The sequence below is a fragment of the Plectrocnemia conspersa genome, unplaced genomic scaffold, assembly GCF_051122295.1.
Source record: "Plectrocnemia conspersa isolate PC_06_02 unplaced genomic scaffold, ASM5112229v1 ptg000011l, whole genome shotgun sequence".
NCBI lineage: Eukaryota > Metazoa > Arthropoda > Insecta > Trichoptera > Polycentropodidae > Plectrocnemia > Plectrocnemia conspersa.
The window spans coordinates 24,318,255-24,338,541 of NW_028277175.1; the positions used below are offsets into that span (position 1 = coordinate 24,318,255).

Consider the following 20,287-nt stretch of genomic DNA (forward strand, 5'->3'; position numbering starts at 1 on the left):
GTAGCAAAGATTTAGATTTCATTATGGCCAAAACTTGGCGGTATTCTGGTAACACTGGCATGACAGATTCTCTCGACTAGCAACCCTCGGCGCGTTCGCGTCCCGTATATTTAGAAACATGTAAACTTCAAACTGTCTAATTGTACCCATCACCATCCCGTCGCCAAACAATCATCAAACTTTACAAAAAGCGCATGTTTATTTTCTGCTAGGAATTAATATGCCATACTGTAATGTCATGTCCACTCAGATGTTCAGAATTTTCACATCTGTAAATTTAATATAAATTTTAAAAATTACCAAATATATATTGAATGTTTTAAAATCAAACAAATTTTATATATTTACATAATTCACATTTTTTATTAATATATACTGTATAACAAATAAAATATTACATACAAACATTTAAATAAATAATCGCGACAATAAAAAAAGTATTATGGCTAATAATATTTATTAATTACTATCTAATGTTTTTTTATTTTGCTTGCAAGAATATATTTTATTTTATTGATCCTTTGAGCAATTTCCAGTTTGACTAAATTCTTGGGTATTAGTCGCTTCACTTGTGAATGTATCTACCAACGTTAGATTCCCCAAATTTACAGAATCGTTATTTTTTAAATATTTTACGTCATTGTTACCTGCGAATTTTCGATTACGAAATAAATAACAGCGCCATCCTTTATTTTCCGCAAAGTTGTCAGTGGATTTATTATCAGTAGAATTAAGTTTTTTCAACCAGTCCTCTCCAGTGCTTGAATTACGACTGACTTTCTTAATCCAATTATTTCTAGTGTTTTTATTGCCAATGATTACAAATATAAACAAAATAAAACCCTGAGAAGATGCAGTCGCACAAAAAATATAATTGAATAATACAAAATAAGACAAAAAACCAAACGACCAGGTTAAACCGAACACAACAAAGATCAATATACTAACTTTAACTCTTATTTTCAAATCTTTAACGTTCATTTCCTTTTGTATCGTTTTTTGAAAAAATAAAGCGTGTATTATTTTAAGGAAAACTAAAAAATTTAATATGACGATGGTAATTACAGGAGTAAAGATTGTCAACCAGAATGCTAAACCACTAGGATAGCAAAAGGCATTATTTACTTCTTTATTTTCAGTAATTTTATAGTCGTTGTAATTGAAAAAAAGGATTAAAACAACAAACGGCAAAGGAATTAACCAGCTAAACAAATTTGCCTTTAACAACTTGTGAGATGTGTTTGCATGAAATACAATTACAAGCTTTTGATAGGCCGAAAAAGCCGATACCAACATCCAACAGAAAGCTGCAAGTACCGAATAGTGCATGGCAGCTCCCATTAGACTACATACAGTGCGATTGTTCGTGTCTCCAAAATAAGAATTTACTAGAAAAACAGTAGAAAGCAGACTAAATGACACGGACAAGCAAATGTACACTTTATTACCGAGCTCCTTATTCCAGCTGTCGATCAATATAGCGGTTAAGATGATACCAATCGTTCCCATCAGAGATAAAACGCAGCCGATGTAAGTCAAATATGACAAAACTGCACCGTTGATTTCACCTGCATAGTTGTACTTTATTCCAATTAGTTGGGCAAAATGAGTCAAATGAGTACAACGACACTTGTCAAATCCTTCGAATGATTGTTCTTCTAACGTGCATCCGTGAGTTGACCAATTCATCGAAGTTAAATTCCAAAACGCACAATACTTGTATTCATTTTTTTCTAGATGCGCTTTCAAAGGTCGAAAATGTATGTCGATGTAGCTTTTAAAAGTGTCGTTTATTGGTATGCTTACACTTACTATTTGACTGTTAATCTTTACAGTATCGTTCTCTTTATTTAAACCAAAAATTGAATTTTTGTTTATTGCGAATACAGTAATACGATTTGATTCATTCTTTACTATCACTTCTGATAGTTCTACAATTACATTTGTTGATGTTGTATTTTCTACAAGTGTTTTGAGTGCATCTGTAAGTAATAAAATGCAATAATGTTAACCTCTTGAATACCAAATTTTGTCAATTTTATTTGTAGACGTGTATTTTTCACACAAGTATATTAACACTGTTTTCACAACAAACCGAAAAATCCTGCTTAGTATTGTTATTATAACTTCTTTAAAACTTATAAGCTCTAGATTAAAAATATAATTAATATATATTATTTATTAATGCATGGTTGAAAATAGTATACCTGTTTCCAAAAATGAAATTTTGTTGTTTTCATTATCATTTTCTATCCTTACAGCGATTATTTCTGAAAATTTACTGATATCTACAATTCCTATTCCTATATTTTCCATTGACTGAAACATAGTTCCGTTTTTCAGTTCAACTGTGTTGGATGCATCCTCTAGTATGTGTAAAAAGTCTGCTTCTTCGTTGACTGCTATTCCTTTGTCTTTTAGTATTTCATTTGTCATTTTCGTGACGTTGATAAAAAGTTCCAAACTCTGTGTCTCTATTATTTCGTTAAGGTCTTCTTTTATTGTTATTATTTTTGATTTCTAAAATAAATAGATAACAGACAAATATATACTGTGGAGCAAGTTCTAAAATAAACAGATTTGTTAAGTTTATCTTTAGGAAAATACTGCATAAAGGTATCCCTAACATACATGTGCAAATTATAAGGCTTTTAAAAAATTGACGCAATAAGTGTGGAAAACCAAACTTTTTACGAATTAGTCAGCCGGTTGGTAAGCCTTTTGTCATATCGGCCAGCAGCTAGACATGGTGCTGACCGTACGTGACAGTAGACATATGCATTACAATAATCTTTTGTTATCCTAATAATTGGCATGCCCTTGTATTTACTAGGTTAAATATTTATTTTAAAACTTGGCTAAATAAAGTTTTTCTAGTTGAATGACATATGCAAATGTCACTTCAATACTGTACACCACTTGCGAGGAGTTTCAGTGACAGATTAAGGCATGTATTATAATTTTTTGTATATAGTAATTAGTATATTATAATATATGATAGAGATATAAATTGAGTTTTAAATCTGCACGAATGAAAAAGCAATCTGTTTTAAAAACAACTCAATGGTCAGATGCAATACCAGATTGCATCAAAAAATTAGTAAGAAAAATATCCTTAGTTTTTTTCATTGAAAGATATAATTTGATCTGTGTTTATACATAAAAAACATCATCAAAAAAGTCTCAACAGTCAAACTTGGACTTGATTTGCTACAAACTACGTTACAAGGAGAAGATTTAATCAGCAACCACTTCTCTCTTCACGTCAACCTAATCAAGTTTAATGTTTTAAGTCAAGAGTTCAACCAGCATTGAAACTGACTCAACAATAAAATAATCCTAATTAAAAAAATATACTTCTCATAGAGCAAAATAAACACTATTAAAATTAGAACTAAACAGAATTTTTAAATTATATAATTTAAAAATTATTTATGTATTGGAAATACATATTTATATTTGAAGAAGGTAAATAAATATCATTAGTTTCAAAATGTAATTAATGTATGAATGACTCACAGCTGTTGATTGCAATTTTTGTCCATAAGTAAAATCATCAAAGCATTTTGATCGTTCTCTCGCAGTATCTGAAATTTTATTTTTGTAAATATTTAATAAAAATGAAAAAACAGTATAAAATAAAAAAATACCGCTTTTTTCGCACAACGTCACATTGGTAATTTCAATAACATCAGGATACAGATTTTTGAATGATCTTCTTTTTTCAATGAATGCATTAAGTAATTTATGATCATTTGGTATATGCATGTGAAATAAAACTGTTTGATTCATAAAAATTCTTCTGATTTTTAAATGACGCTCGACAGGTAAGAAACTTTTAAAAAATCTAAAATCATTAAAATCAGTTTTCATATTTGTGGATCAAGATGTATTAACTATATGCCGTATACACATAAAGGATGACCCAAAAATATACATGAATAAAAACAAATTAGTCATTTAAACGTGTTTCGTCTTTCAGAATATCAAATATACTTTTAAAGTACCTCTGTATGTATGCATATGCACATTAAAAATACAGTGTAGTAATACCTAGAATATTTAAATGTCATTTTGTAATAGTTTTCAAATAAATAACTATTTAAGCCGTTTGGCATTGAAAATAAATAATCTGTTTTATTATTTGAAGCAAAATGATAATATACCGCAAACATTGTGCGATAAACTGTTTTATCCTTTACCCAGAATGTTTTTTCGCTATCATTCACTACGTGGCGTATATTTTTAGTCGTGCACCAATAGTATCCGTCAGATGTGGGTTTAATTAAAATCTTATCGCCACCTTTGTAGAGAAACTTCACTTGCTTAGGATAAAATGATAGGGAATCCGTGAAGCAACAAATTTCAAAATGCATCACGCCATCAGGTAGTATAGCAATCAGACTGTCATTTCTGAAAAATATAATAATCATTTTATATACATAAACACATACTTTATATACATATTTACATACATATACATACGTAAAGATTTTTTAATTAATTCGTAAAACATTATAACCATTTAAATATTTCATTCGTATTTATATAACATATATGTAGCAAATGTATCTTATTTCACTAGCAGTTAAAACCAAAAATAATATCTTACAACTAATAGTGTAATACTTTTCTTCTATTACGTGCGACAATGCAAGCGCGTGACCTTGCTCTAGTGCAGGAGCGGGGCTCGTGGACTATACTATTCAGGAATTGCAAATGCGTCAGTTATTGTATACTTAATCGGTTTAAATGTACATATATTCCGTATATAATCTTAATTTAATTAAAGCGTATTAATTCGTGTAACCATTAGAGGCCCGGATTCTATTTTAATTTTATATATTATATAAGTTTAAAAGAGATTAAAAATTTAATATAATTATACATAACATAATTTAAACAATAATATGTTTCTTAGCTTATAAGGCTAAAAAACATATAATAATTGGCATATACAGCTAATCATATATTAATATTTTTTAGTGGTATTAAAATATTTTTTATTTATTCTACACTTCACTTCATATTAATTTAATTATTGGCATTTAAATAGATAATATATAATAAGTATATAGAGATTATTAACTTATAAATAAACATTAGTATTTTATTTAATCAAATTGTAATATTTACATTTATAAAAAGTATACAAATACATATATATAAAATAAAAAAATATATACAATTTTATTTATTGTTTACTTGCATAATCAATTAATAATTGTGTATTTTAAAAATAAAGTCTAACATATTAAAAATTAAAAAAATACCTAATGGCAGTAGAAGCGCCATACGTTTGATGAACAAACACTAATTGTGTACTTCTTCAAATTATGAGAGTAAGACTTCTAATCGTAAAATTACATATTTTAAAATAATGCACTTATTTATATTTTTTATTATCACAACGATTATGGTAGTTTTTGTCATACAAGATTAAAAAAAAAAATATTTTTTTACATATTATATGTCTACGAGCATCCCTGGTATTATTTATATAAATATTTAATTAAAAAGGCATTATTTACCATATTAGTCAACATAGATAAACGTGAAAAATAGTATACTTTAATTATTAAAATAACAAATTACTTGATTCGATAAAAAAGGTAAGATGCGATACCTAAAATCAGAAATATCGCTCGGTTGTGCTAGAATAAATAACCCTTTGAAGTTAACTGATAATACAATAAAAACCAAATAAAAAAAGTCTCACAATATTATCTCATTTTTATTTCGGTGACATTACAATGTCGGGTTTATTAACTAAAATACTTTTTTATTTGCATTTAAAGAGATTAAATATTAATCATAAAAAAGGGGACAGTTCGACTTGTGATAAAACGTTTTAACCATTAAAAAACACCATAGGAAACCTCCGGATTAAATCATAAATATCATTTTCCATGTGTTGTTTAATACTAATATATATATTGTTATTTATATTAGATGTGTAATTTGATACTTTATATACTAATATGTACTATATTTTGCAAGCCATTATGTACAATAAATAAATTGTACAAAGGATATGACGCATTGAAGAAATCAAAACCAATACAGCATACCATTATGTACAATAAATAAATTGTACAAAGGATATGACGCATTGAAAATTAGATTTTTAAGAAATAAATACATATGTACATTTATGGATGAATACACAAAATTATTAATTCTTAGCTATAAATACTTACGATGTTTGTAGTTGTATTGACGTTGGTTTAACAACGTGTTCGCATATAACGTAATCAAAAATGTAATTTTCATCCACTTCTTCCGTAATAACATTGTTGCGATCAAAAACCATTGCATTTCTTGACTTGTGGTAACATAAAACATTGTAATTAATTAGTACTGTTTGATAAAGCATTAAATGTTGCATTAAATTATTGTTTGAGAATGTAATTTTATTATAAAATAGCCGTGTAAGCTTTTAAACGATTTTGTGCAAGTTTACTTGAGTCATAATTTTTTATTATGCAAGGGAATAAGCTTCTGCTACAGTTTATTTTTCACTAGTTTCTAGAACCAGCAAAATTGTTTTTTTTTGTCGACTTTCCGAATATCTTTTGTATATGTATTAATCAAAAATATTTTTAAATCAATCAACTTACATTTGTTGAGAGTTCGGTGTCGAACAAATCCACTGGTAATGAAGTAATAGAACGGTTGTTCCATAAGAAATTGTTATGTAAGTGCACCTTACCATTTTTCGGTAAAAAACCGTTGATTTCATTACAATACAGCTTCTGTTCGTTGTACGTTCCATTGTTTTCTTGGATCTTAGTCAAACACGTGGGTTTTGGAGAGTTTATATAAAAAAAGCCATTCATGCAAGTGTATCTTTCCAATGTCAATTGATAGCTTTCAAACAAACAAATGCCCATTAAGTTGTGATAATTGCATTGTTCAACTTTTAACTGTTGAGAAATCACATCGTAACTAGCACAGTCTCCACTGCTTTCCTTCCAAAATTCTTTAATAAAGATCGGATTGGTTTTGAAGTTTAAATCGGTTTCAAGTATAAGACCTTCTTTATGGTACCTATAGCCTTCGACCCACACAATACCATTATGAGCGTTCATATACAGCAATCCAGAAGGTGTGAAGAAGCTGAAAAGCACTGGATCTCCATTGCATAAATTATACAGCTCATCGTGCTGGACTTTGCCTAAATCTTGCACGCAATAATCCTTCACATTACTCACAATAGAATACATCAACGGACACTTTTTATTAAATCTAACTAGATTTGTGAAATTGCTGCTACTTTGCTCAGTAGAATATATATTAAAGAGTAACCACAAAACAGCACTAATAGTTACACACATAATCGCACCGCACTCGATAATGTCCATGAATGTACTAAACTAAAAAGTACAATTATTAACAAAAGATATCAAACTATAGTGACACTGTGATTAAATATATTATTGCTGGAAGTAAAATAGGCGCTAAGTGCCATCTAATGTAACAATTTTTTTTATACAAATATTTATAAAATACAGTTTATTCGCTGTTAGTCTGCTGCTGGTAAAACAGGCGTGAACCTAAAGAATTTTAATGTGTAGCAATACTTTAGCTTTCACTATCCGTTTCATAAATTTTTAATTATTATAAATAAAAAAAACCTTCACTCATATTATCTTCGTTCTAACATACATAAAAGTTTTAGGGTAAATATATATTAATTACATGTTTATTTATATTTATTAAATTATCTGTTGAAACCTGTCAGGCATAAGCCCAATGCGTTAAAACTGGCAAATCTGTACCAATTAAGTAAGTCAATCAGACATCATAAATACCTACAAGTAAGTATTATAAATTATTAGGAAATTAGTGACATCTATATTAATAAATATAAATTTTGATATGCTATACAATTTATAATTAGTATATGACACTGTAGCTGAGGCCATTTTTTATATTAGCGCATTTTTATAAATAAAAATTCGAATGCTTCTGCCAGAGCACAAACCCGCAACCTTAGAATTACTAGCCTGAGACGTTACGGACTACGCTATTTCGTCCTTCTTATATATGACTAAATAATATTTTTATATATTTCATATATTATAATATTTCTATTCCGTAAATATTAGAATCAACTCAGTAATTAATAAGATGAAATTTATTTATATAAAGTTTTATTGTCATTTAATATTTTCTTTTTTGAATAATAAATGTAAAAATAATAATATCATACTGGTAAATATTATAACACACGACAAAGTATTCTTATTGATCATATATCATTAGATTTTAAACACAAGAAACATTGAAATTTGCAGAATCAAAAATTACCACAAGTGTTTTGAAATTAATTAAAACTAACCGAATCAAATATTAACACGTTAGTCTAAACTGCAAGCACAACTTTACTGTGATGTAATCTGCCACGTTACATGATACCAAGCAAAAACGGTATTGTTTTATATGTGGTTTCTGTATTTAGCTAAAATAAGTAGTATAAGTAGGACTAAATTTTTTCAACCTGTTCTTACCAGTGCTCCTTTTACAACTGACTTTCTTAATCCAATTATTTCTAGTATTTTTATTGCCAACGATTAAAAACATAAACAAAATAAAACCCTGAGAAGATGCAGTCGCACAAAAAATATAATTGAATAATACAAAATAAGACAAAAAACCAAACGACCAGGTTAAACCAAATATTACAAAGATCAATATACTAACTTTAACTCTTATTTTCAATTCTTTAACGTTTATGTTTTTTTGTATTGTTCTTTGAAAAAATAAAGCGTGTATTATTTTCAGAAAACTAATAAATTTAATATAACGATGCAAATCACAGGGGTAAAGATTGTCAACCAGAATGCTAAGCCACTAGGATAGCAAAACGCATTATTTACTTCTTTATTTTCAGTAATGTTATAGTCGTTGTAATTAAAAAAAAATATTAAAACAACAAACGGCACAGGAAATAACCAGCTGAACAAATTTGCCTTTAACAACTTGTGTGATGTTTTTGCATGAAGTACAATTACAAGTTTTTGATAGGCTGAAATGGCCGATGTTAACATCCAACAGAAAGCTGCAAGTACCGAATAGTGCATGGCAGCTCCCATTAGACTACATGCAGTGCGATCGTTCGTGTCTCCAAAATAAGAATTTACTAGAAAAACAGTAGAAAGCAGACTAAATGACACGGACAAGCAAATGTACACTTTATTACCGAGCTCCTTATTCCAGCTGTCGATCAAAATAGCGGTTAAGATGATACCAATCGTTCCCATCAGAGATAAAACGCAGCCGATGTAAGTCAAATATGACAAAACTGCACCATTGATTTCACCTGCATAGTTGTACTTTATCCCAATTAGTTGAGCAAAATGAGTCAAATATGTACAACGACACTTATCAAATCCTTCGAATGATTGTTCTTCTAAAGTGCATCCGTGAGTTGACCAACTTATTGAAGTTAAATTCCAAAACGCACAATACTTGTACTCATTTTTTTCTAGATGCGCTTTCAAAGGTCGAAAATGTATGTCGATGTAGCTTTTAAATGTGTCGTTAATTGGTATGCTTACACTTTCTATTTGACTGTTAATCTTTACAGTATCGTTCTCATTTTTTAAATCAAACATTGAACTTTTGTTTATTACGTATACAGTTATACGATTTGATTCATTTTTTACTATCATTTCTGATAGTTCTATAATTACATTTGTTGATGTTGTATTTTCTACAAGTGTTTTTAGTGCATCTGTAAATAATAAAATGCAATAATGTTAATATTTTAAACACCAACTTTCGCCAATTTTATTTGCAGACGTATTTATTTGCCATAAGTAAGTATATTTACACTGTTTAAACCTGCCATGGCCAAACGGTGTCCCGCGGGCTACAAATGGCCCACTAGAAAGTTTTGATTGACCTTTTTGAAGTTTTGAAATTACTAAACGTTTTGCATTTTCATACCGATCGACACTAAAAAATGATCATGTAATGAAAATAAACATGTTAACGATTTAAAAAAATAATGAAACATTATATCTTAATTGAAAGCTGTTCATTTTTTTTAATATAAAAATATTATTGTTATATTGTAAAATATTTATGTGTAGATGTGGATATTTATAAGAAATGCATTATTTTATTTGGCCCCCTAAGTGATTCCAGTTGGCCACCACTGGTTTAAACAAAATACCTAAAAATCTGGCTTCGTATTGTGTATTATTATTTCTTTTAAACTCATAAGCTCAAGATTTAAAATATAATTATTTTAAAATATTTAATATTGCATGGAAAAAATAATATACCTGATTCCAAAAATGAAATTTTATAGTTTTCATGTCCATTTTCTATCCTTACAGCGATTATCTCTGTAAAGTTACTGATATCTACAATTCCTTTACCTATATTTTCCATTGACTGAAATATAGTTCCGTTTTTCAGTTCAATTGTGTTTAATGCATCCTCTAGTACATGTAAAAAATCTGCTTCTTCGTTGAATGGTATTCCTTTGTCTTTTAGTAAATCATTTGTCATTTTCGTGACGTTAATAAAAAGTTCTAAACTCTGTGTCTTTATTATTTTCTTTAGATCTTTTTTTATTACTATAATTTTTGATATCTGAAGTAAATAAATAAATATTAGACTATAAATAATTATGTTCATTAAATATAAATTGTGGGCTAAGTTCTAAGATTAACAAATTTGTTAGATTCATAATTTAGTCAATACTGCATATGGGTATCCCCACCGTACATGTGAAAATTATAAAGATTTTGAAGAAATTGACGCACTAAGCGTGAAAAACCAACGTATCAGCTTAGTCGGTTAGCCATTTGTCATATCGGCTGACAGTTACGCATGGTACAGACCGTACGTGACAATAGACAGATACATTAAAATAGTCTTCTGTAATCCTAATAATTAGCAAGTCTTTGTATTTACTGAGTTTATTATTATGTATTACTAAAGTTTGCTAATCAAAGTATTTCTAGTAGAATGACATATATAAATGTCACTTCGCTACTGCACCCCACTTGCGAGGAGTTCCAATGAAAGATTAACGTATGTAAATATTGTATGTAAAGTCCTTCAGATATGCTTTTATAATACACGTGAAGGTCGTAATTAAAGATAGAGATATATATATATAGCGTTTTAAAACTGCACGAATGTGAAAACAGCTTAATGATCAGAGCAATACCATTTTGCAGCAAAAAATTAGTAAGAAAAATATTCTTAGTTTTGTTTTTATTGAATGCTATAATTTGGGTTGTGTTTATACATGAACAACATTATCAAAAAACTTAAACCAGAACATTCCAACTTAGACTAAAAAGAGTTTTGTACAAACTCAAGCCCAGAGGAGGCCGACAAACGGAGAAGAATAAATTTGCAATTACTTTACTCTTTCCGTTAAAACCTAATCCAACTTAATGTTTTAAGTCAAGATTTTACCCTGAATTAAAAACGACTCAACAATAAAATAAACACAGAAATTGTAGCAAGATAATCATATTTACTAAAATAAACTTCTCATATATCAAAATTATCACCCTTTGAATTAGAACTAGACAGAATTTTTTAATTATGTGATTAAAAAATGATCTATGTATTGAAAATATATATTAATTTATGAAGACTTATATCAAGTTGATAAATCAAGCACTATTTTTTTTAGTTTGGACGTACACCGGTATCAAAATGAAATTTAAGTGTGAATAACTTACAGCTGTTGATTGCAATTGTTGTCCAAAGGTAAAATCATCAAAGCATTTTGATCGTTCTTTTGCGGTATCTGAAATTTTATTTTTGTAAATATTTAAAAAAAAATTTAAAAAATATAAGATAAAAAATACCGCTTTTTTCGCATAACGTCACATTAGTAATTTCAATAATCTCAGGATACTGTTTATAGAATGATGTTCTTTTTTCAATGTATGTATTGAGTAATTCATGATCATTTGGTATATGCATGTGAATTAAAATATTCTGATTCATATAAATTCTTGTGATTTTAAAATCAAGCTCGACGTGTGAAAATATTTTGAAAAATCTAAAATCAATAAAATCCATAAAATCAGTGCTTTACAATGGTTAATCAAGGTGTATTAACTAAATGCCGTATACACATCAAGGAAGACCCAAAAAATATACATAAATAGAAAGAAAATTAAACTTTTTTTTTTTTGCAAAATTTAAAATGTATTTTAAAAGTACCTTTGTAAGTATGTATATGCACATTCAAAATACAATTGAGTAATACCTACTAAATTTAAAGATATTGCGGTAATAGTTCGTCGTAGAATCAATATCCTTGAGGTTGAAATCATCATGAGTTACAAATAAAGGAAAATAATAATAAACCGCAAACATTGTACGATAAACGGTTTTATCTTTCATCCAAAATGTTTTTTCGTAATTTTTCACTACTTAACGTATATGTTTAGTCGTGCACCAATAATATCCGTCAGATGTAGGTTGTATTAAAATTTTATTGTTTTCGTTGTAAAATTTCATTAGCTTAGGATAATAGGACAAGGAATCCGTAAAACAACGAATTTCAAAATGAATCACGCCATCAGGTATTATAGCAGTCAGATTGTTATTGCTAAAAAATGTAATAATTAAAATTACATATAATCATATACAAATACGTACACATATTTATTTTATATACATAAACACATATTTTATATACATACATCAGTAAAGATTTTTTTTAAATAATTCGTAAATCATTGTAACATAATATTTTTTTTACAACAATATATTTTACATCATTGTGAAATAAAAAACCTCAGTTATAAATTTAAAATTAATATTTTAATTTATTATTTTCAGTTTTGGTGAAATATGTGTATTATGTAAGCTAAATAAATCTCTAACGTTATAAAAAATACCTTAACTCCTTGAGGAAATTGTAAATTGCATCAGTTTAAAAAAAATAATAATTAATTATAATATTACGTACCATAATTCATCATATAATATATTTCTTAGTCTATAAGGCTTAGAAATATATAATTATAGCCCTATAAAGCTAATCATATATTATTATGAATATGTGGTAGGTATTTAAATATTTTTTACTTATTCCACATGTAATAACTGACTTAATTTATAAACTATATATAAATTTAATTATCAATATTTTAATAGATAAAAGATATTAGGTCATGAAAAATTTTTAAATTATGAAAAATCGTCGATATTTTATGCAATTGAATTGTAATATGTTTATTTGTAAATATAATGCTTAAACAGAATAAAAAGTTACATAGATATAATAAAGAACTATATTATTATTTATTTATTTTATTAATTTATTTAGCTTAATAGCTAATCTTTACATCTAACAAATTTAGTAAACATATATAAAAATATATAAAAAATACATAACAGAAAGTAAAAATGAAAATATACAATAATAAAGTCTTAATATTATAATTTATTTCTATATGTACGAAGGTGTTTTTTTATTCCATTTATGAAACCCGTTATATTTTTGCTGTTTCGGATTTCTCTTGGAAGACTATTATATAAATCAAAACCTCCGTACATAATTCCCCTAGCCGTACTCGTTTTCTTATACTTAATTATCTTTAAATTTTCTCTATTTCTAGTATTATATTTATGTACATCCTTATTTCTTATTAAATACTTATTAAAATATTCTGGTAACATATTATTTTCTAACTTATATATAAATACTAAAACATTCATACTCAATATTTCTTGAACATTCAACCATTCTAATCTATCAATTATACTTTTACAATTAGTTAATCTATTTTTATTTAAGATTACTCTCATTGCTCTATTTTGTAGTTTTTGCAACATTTGTTTGTCTAATTTATTTAACATATTTAATAGTGTTGCACAATAATTAAAATGGGGCAATATTATACTATTGTAAATTCTTTTTTTTGTATTTATACTTAATATATTTCTTAATCTAGATAATAAACCTATTTTTCTACTAATTTTTTTTAATATGTAATTACAATGTTCTTTAAAATTTAATTTTGTATCAACAATTACTCCTAAATATTTGATACTATCCACTTTTTCTATACTAGAGTTATTTATTACTATTTTGATATTATTATCTAACATACTTTTATAATTAATAAACATACATTTAGTTTTATTCTCATTTAATTTAAGTACATTATTCTTTAACCATATTTTTAATATACTTAATTTATTATTTAAATTATTTACAATTTCTTTAATGTTATCACCTATGCAATACATTAATGTGTCATCCGCAAATAGATGAATTTTACATTATTTTTTCACGTTAATAACTATATCATTAATATACAAAACAAATAACAATGGTCCCAATTTAGACCCTTGTGGTACTCCATAAGACACTAATTTCTCTTCAGAATATACTTTATTTATTTTACCTTTTTGTTTTCTTTTATATAAGTAATTATTAAACCATCTTAAAACTATATCACTTATACCTATACTCTCCAATTTCTTTAAGATTATTTTTCTGTCTATTGTTTCGAAGGCTCTCTTGAAATCCAAGAAAACTGCTCCAATGATTTTGTTTGTATCTTTAGCCAACAGCCAATCATTTATCACTACTTGTAATGCAGTTTCAGTGGAATGCTTTTCTCTGAATCCCGATTGTTGTTCACATATTATGTTTTGAGAAGTAATAAATTCCTTTAATTGAATAAATATTTAACTGGAAAGGCGTCAAATGATATTTCCAAGATTAGTTAATTCAAATATTTGACGTTTATTTGCGTGTTATCTATTATTGAACAGTACCTAAATAATGCAAGATAACTAAATGTAAAAATAAGTAATTTTTCCAATTTACCTGAGTCAATAAAAACGGTATGATGCGATACCTTAAATCATTACCGTTTTAATTTAACTTTTAATACGATAAATACGGAATAAAAAAGAAAGTTTTAACAATATTTCTTTATTTTTGGCTCGTTGACCATTGTAATGCCTAGTAAATCAGAAATATTAATATATTTATTTTTATAATAAGAGACAACCCGCAAAATTAGGCTTACCCCCAAAATGTAGTAACATAATATAGATACATTAGTCGTGGTATTAGTAGTTTTATAGTATACTATTATTTTATATTTTTTTCCAAGGTGTATTCAATATCTTTACAATTTGCCATGTAATATTCTAAAATACTATTTATTGTTAATAATATCAGACGTGTGATTTGCTTTTTTATATACTTATATATACAATATGTTGTATACTATTATGTACAATAAATAAATTGTACAAGGAATATGACGCATTGAAGAAACCTGTCAATTTATATAAATTAGATTTTTAATGAATAAATTTATAAGTACATTTATAGACACAAAGATACTAATTCATAGCTATAAATACTTACGATATTTGCAGTTGTATTAACGTTGGTTTAACAGCGTGTTCGCATATTACGTAATCAAAAATGTGATTTTCATCCACTTCATCCATAATAACATAGTGGAGATCAAAAACCAACGCATTTATGACTTATGGTTACATAAAACATTGTAATTAATTAGTACAGTTTGATAAAGCATTTAATGTTACATCAAATTGTTGTTTGAAAAGAGATATTCGAGAAAAGGAAAATGTAAAAGTCTCAGAGTGTAACGTTATTTAAAATAGCCGTGTAAATTTTTAAACGATAACGTGCAAGTTTTCTTGAGTCACAATTTTGTTATTAAGCAAGGAAATAAACTTCTGCTACAGTTTTTTTCACTAGTTTCTGGATCTGAACCGGCAAAATTGTTTATTTTTCACGACTTTCCGAATATCTTTTGTATATTTATTATTCAAAAATATTTTTAAATCAATTAACTTACATTTGTTGAGAATTCGGTGTCGGACATATCCACTGGTAATGAAGTAATAGAACGGTTGTTCCATAAGAAATCGTTATGTAAGTGCACCTTACCATTTTTCGGTAAAAAACCTTTGATTTTATCACAATACTGCTTCTGTTCGTTGTACGTCCCATTATTTTTTTGGATCTTAGTCAAACACGTGGGTTTTGGGGAGTTAATATAAAAAAAGCCATCCATACAAGTGTATCTTTCCAATGTCAATTTATAGCTGTATGTTGGGATTATCGCATTCTACGAATTTTAACTGTTTAGAGTTCACATCGTAAATACCACAGTCTCCATTGAATTCTTTCCAAGTTTCTTCAATATGGATCGGACTGATTTCGTAGTTAAAATCGGTTTCAATTATAATACCTCCTTTGTGCTACTTATAGCATTGGACCCACACAATATCATGAGCGGTCCAAACCAGCAATCTAAGCAGTTTGAAGGAGCTGATAGGCACAGGATCTCCATTGCATAAATTGTACAACTCATCGTGTTTGATTTTGCCTAAATCTTTTACGCAATAACCTTCTGCATCAGTTTTATTAGAATACATCAACGGACACTTTCTATTAAATATCATTGATTCTTTGAAATTTAAGTTACTTTGCTCAGTAGTATGTACATGAAAAGCCACCCACAAAACAACACTTATTATTACACACATAATTGCACTCGACAATGTACATGAACGTACTAAAATATAAAATATAATTGTTAACAAAGGGTATCACTCCATAGTGACACATTGTGATAATAATCATATCAACGCTGGAAGTGAAATATTAATTAATTCTATTTTATAACAAAATATTATATAACAAAAGTTTTTGTACAAATATTTATATATTACAATATTTTTGGCTAACTTATGTTTTTACAGTCAACTGCTATAAAAATCAGCGTTAGCCTAAAGCTTGATTATTTACGGCTGAAATATTTTTTTAATGCAGTCGTCCATTTGCATTTGTAATTACTAAATTATAAATGGTTTTAATCAAAATTACTTACTTATTTTTTTAATTGAAATTATTTGAGTATATTGTCTAATATATTTGAAAAGAGTTTTTTCAAAAAACTACTACTAATAGACAAGAAAGATATCTCAATAAAATTTAATCGCTTCTAATAACAAAAAGCTTATGTTAGATTAGGTTATTCAGATAATAATAAAATACAATTTTTTGAAAAAATATTTTTGCCGAAGCACAACTGAAAAAAAATAAACTCATATTATTAAATAACCTGCGATACGCTAATCATACTGAATTGAGAGTACTTTTTTCAAAATTTAATAAGCTGCAAGGAATGTGCCATATACAAAAATTAAATATCTGAAAAATACCCTAATATTATTTAAATAAAGAATATTTTAGAAACGTAGCAGAAATAATCCATCCAAAAAACCAAGATATTCCTTTATCTTTTTCCATAGTTTTGGATGAAAAATTTCCGTGTTACAGATATGTTTTAAAAATTGAATTGACAACAAAGTTAATATTACCGAAGAATTACATTTTTATATAAATTAGTAAGATCCAAAAGCACTAGCACGACATTGCTTAACCACCACATGTTAAATATAGTCACTGATGGTTGTTTAACACAGGGATTATCAAACATAGATGAGAACGATAATTTATATTTCAATAAGTAGCACTGCATATGCCATAAAAAATGCGACGGTAAAAATGGACAATAATATAAACGTTGTCATTAATAAAATATTTTAATACAATTTAAAACGATCAAATCACCATTAACTTAAGGTTTCTAAATTCATTAAAAATAACTACGGAGACTAATTAAGTAATAAGCCCGAAAGAAACACTTTCACTTAAATTTTAAAATAAATAGATTATATGAACAGAACAAACAAATATAAGAGGTGCATATAGAATTTAATACAAAATGTTTTTTGCTGTTTTAAAAATCTTTAAGATTTCAGATATAGCGTGAAATTTATACATAAATATAAAAATGGTAAAATAGTTTTGTTAACTAGAAAAAATAAAAAAATGCAATCGCGCAACTAATTTTATGAATTGAAGTCAATGAAACGTTAAATAGAACTTTAAACAATTTTTAAAATTAAAATGTCCAGAATTAGATCTTCTCGTTTTAATGTAAGTTAAAGCGGTAAGTAATTTTTTGTTTTTTTGAAAAATATTGATACCACTTCAATGATTTCCTGTTCATTTTTTTGCGGTAAAAATAATTAGGACGGTAAAATTTAAAAAGATGTCCAAAAGTATGACAAGAACAAACACAGGCACAAAATATGGAATTGTAATTAAAATTGGATCCACAGACAGGGTTGAAAAACAATGGGGGCGAAAATATCAACGGATTTTCCTGGAAACGGTAACCCGGCTAAAAGGATTATCCAGGTGACTGTTTTAATTGCTGTTACCGTACATAATATATATATCATATGTATGCATGTATATACCTTTAAAAAATTACATTGGTCTCTCTGGTTTTTTAAAATGAACTTATTTTAGATAGAAAAAACAACATTTACCATTTATGTGTTGTACGACAATTTCCCTAACTTTGCCTAGAAAAAAAACTTATTATTATTAAAGACATATTGCTATTTCATGATATAGAGAGCAGTCTGCAGCACCTTGCATACTCATTTATTTTTTAGTATTATTAACCAAACATACTAATATACACTTATTTTATGTTGTTATTTATTAATTTTTATTTTACAATTATTTCTAAATAATTTATATAATATGTTAAGAGAACAGATCTTCATTGATTTATATATATTTATATAACTTCTAACCAACGCAATGTTTGGTAATTTTAGGAAGATTAAAGTCGTGTTCGTGTCATGTAAGTAGTTAAAAAGTCCCGCTCAGATAGATTCACGCCGAAACAGTTCCAATGCACGTGTCTAGCGTTGAGATCTCTGATTAAAATCACCGAATTTCCAAGTTTAAACACTGCTTCGATACACTACAGCAACTATTATTTTCTTTTCATGTTTAATTCATGACGGTTTCTATGCTAATTGTGTTTTTGTTTATGCGACGTTTAACCATTAGACGATACTCTTCAGTGCTCTCAAAACCTTTTGAATCAGTATTACTAAATACTGACTCAATACTTGGTTTGTGGAATACTATGCAATATAGATTTTAATGTATGATATCTATGCATAAGGCTTAAAATAGGCGCCTTAATTGTTATGTTTTGTTTGCACTCTGGTGCGACTGTGATATATGCACGTACAAGAGTAATACAAAAATAATTGCAGAAATCTAACTTGAATGCAAAATCGAAGGTAGTTGTCAAGATTGAAAGACTTCTAAGACACTATGAATTTATATACGCCTAAATCAGATACCCCGTGAGAAGAAGTCTTTGATCTGGTCTTAAAATCAGGTCAACTATTGCCAATTCAATATCGTTAAGGACAGGCGCGTAGACGAGCTACCGCAACAATTACTGTGCAGTGTGCAGTTCATAAATGCAGCACAAAAGTGTCATCGCTGCGGAACGTGACACTATTAGATGCAGTAGAGCGTTAAATAGCTATTTGCTTTCGCTTAGACCATAAATCGCAAAGATACAGCGCCGCTGTCCCGCCAACAAAGTGTGGACACTTTATCATTTTTAAACATATGACCTCCATATATTCACGCTGAAGAATGGCGCCCGCGGGCGCATGCGAAAAATGCAACAGCATTAATTATTGCCAGGCTCGGCAGCCACTACTGGGCAATCTGATGGGCTTTAAATTGCTAGCTTGGGTGGTATGTTTTAAATTTTAAATTTAAAACTGACTAGTTTTTGAGAGTCAGCATAATCATAGGCTATTGTGAATGTAAAGTGAATAAAAAAATGTGTAGTAAAAACATATTAAGCTGACAAAAAGTTGGCAAAATCAAATAATCTATATTCTTTTAGATATCTTAATTTAATTTAAAATCGTCTACTACTTTGTATTCATTTTTAAGCTGCATATGACTAAAAAAATAGAGTAAATGAAGCGTCCAGAAATTTCCATAGGAAAAGTCGCAATGAAAAGCATCGAATGCCAATTGAAAGTGCGGAATGATCTGTCTATGCACTTACATTATCTTAGTAATTTACGACAGGGCAATGCACTGGCAAGCAACATGTTTTAAATTGCCCCAAAAAAGTATCCAGAAATGACAAAGTCAGCATATTATGAATCTTGCCTATGCAGATGACATATATACTAGGTCAAAACAAGTACTGAATGCTCTTCAGTGATCACCCAAGAAAATAGGCGTAGGAGAACATAGGAGAACACAAAATACATGCCGTTATGGCTCAACGAAAACAGCATCCTGCAAATCTACAAAAAAATTAAGTGTGTTTAAATTTATGTTAAAGGGAATCAAAAACGACATCAAAAAAGAGATCAAAAAACC

At 27.8% G+C, this 20,287-nt stretch overlaps 3 protein-coding genes across 10 annotated transcripts in view; 1 reads left to right on the plus strand and 2 right to left on the minus strand.

Moving 5' to 3' along the window:
* The window catches only part of LOC148230056 (neurotrimin-like), a 521,584-nt gene that overhangs the window by 269,097 nt on the left and 232,200 nt on the right, over positions 1-20,287 (minus strand). The window lies entirely within an intron of this gene.
* The window catches only part of LOC148230057 (neurotrimin-like), a 305,728-nt gene that overhangs the window by 55,757 nt on the left and 229,684 nt on the right, over positions 1-20,287 (plus strand). The window lies entirely within an intron of this gene.
* Positions 335-8,726, minus strand: LOC148230059 (adhesion G protein-coupled receptor G6-like). Of its 7 annotated transcripts, none has more exons than XM_088198010.1 (7): positions 6,621-7,919; positions 6,201-6,325; positions 4,054-4,413; positions 3,651-3,847; positions 3,520-3,587; positions 2,208-2,520; positions 335-1,982 (listed from the first exon to the last, which is right to left on the minus strand). In XM_088198010.1, exons 1-7 carry the CDS (start codon positions 7,362-7,364, stop codon positions 511-513), a joined length of 3,279 nt encoding a protein of 1,092 aa, XP_088054136.1. In that variant the 5' UTR covers positions 7,365-7,919; the 3' UTR covers positions 335-510. The 7 variants fall into 7 exon arrangements, 6 of the variants coding, with proteins under 6 accessions (XP_088054136.1, XP_088054140.1, XP_088054138.1 ...); XM_088198014.1 differs by having other exon boundaries at positions 4,203-4,413; positions 6,621-7,373; XM_088198012.1 differs by having other exon boundaries at positions 6,201-6,320; positions 6,621-6,746.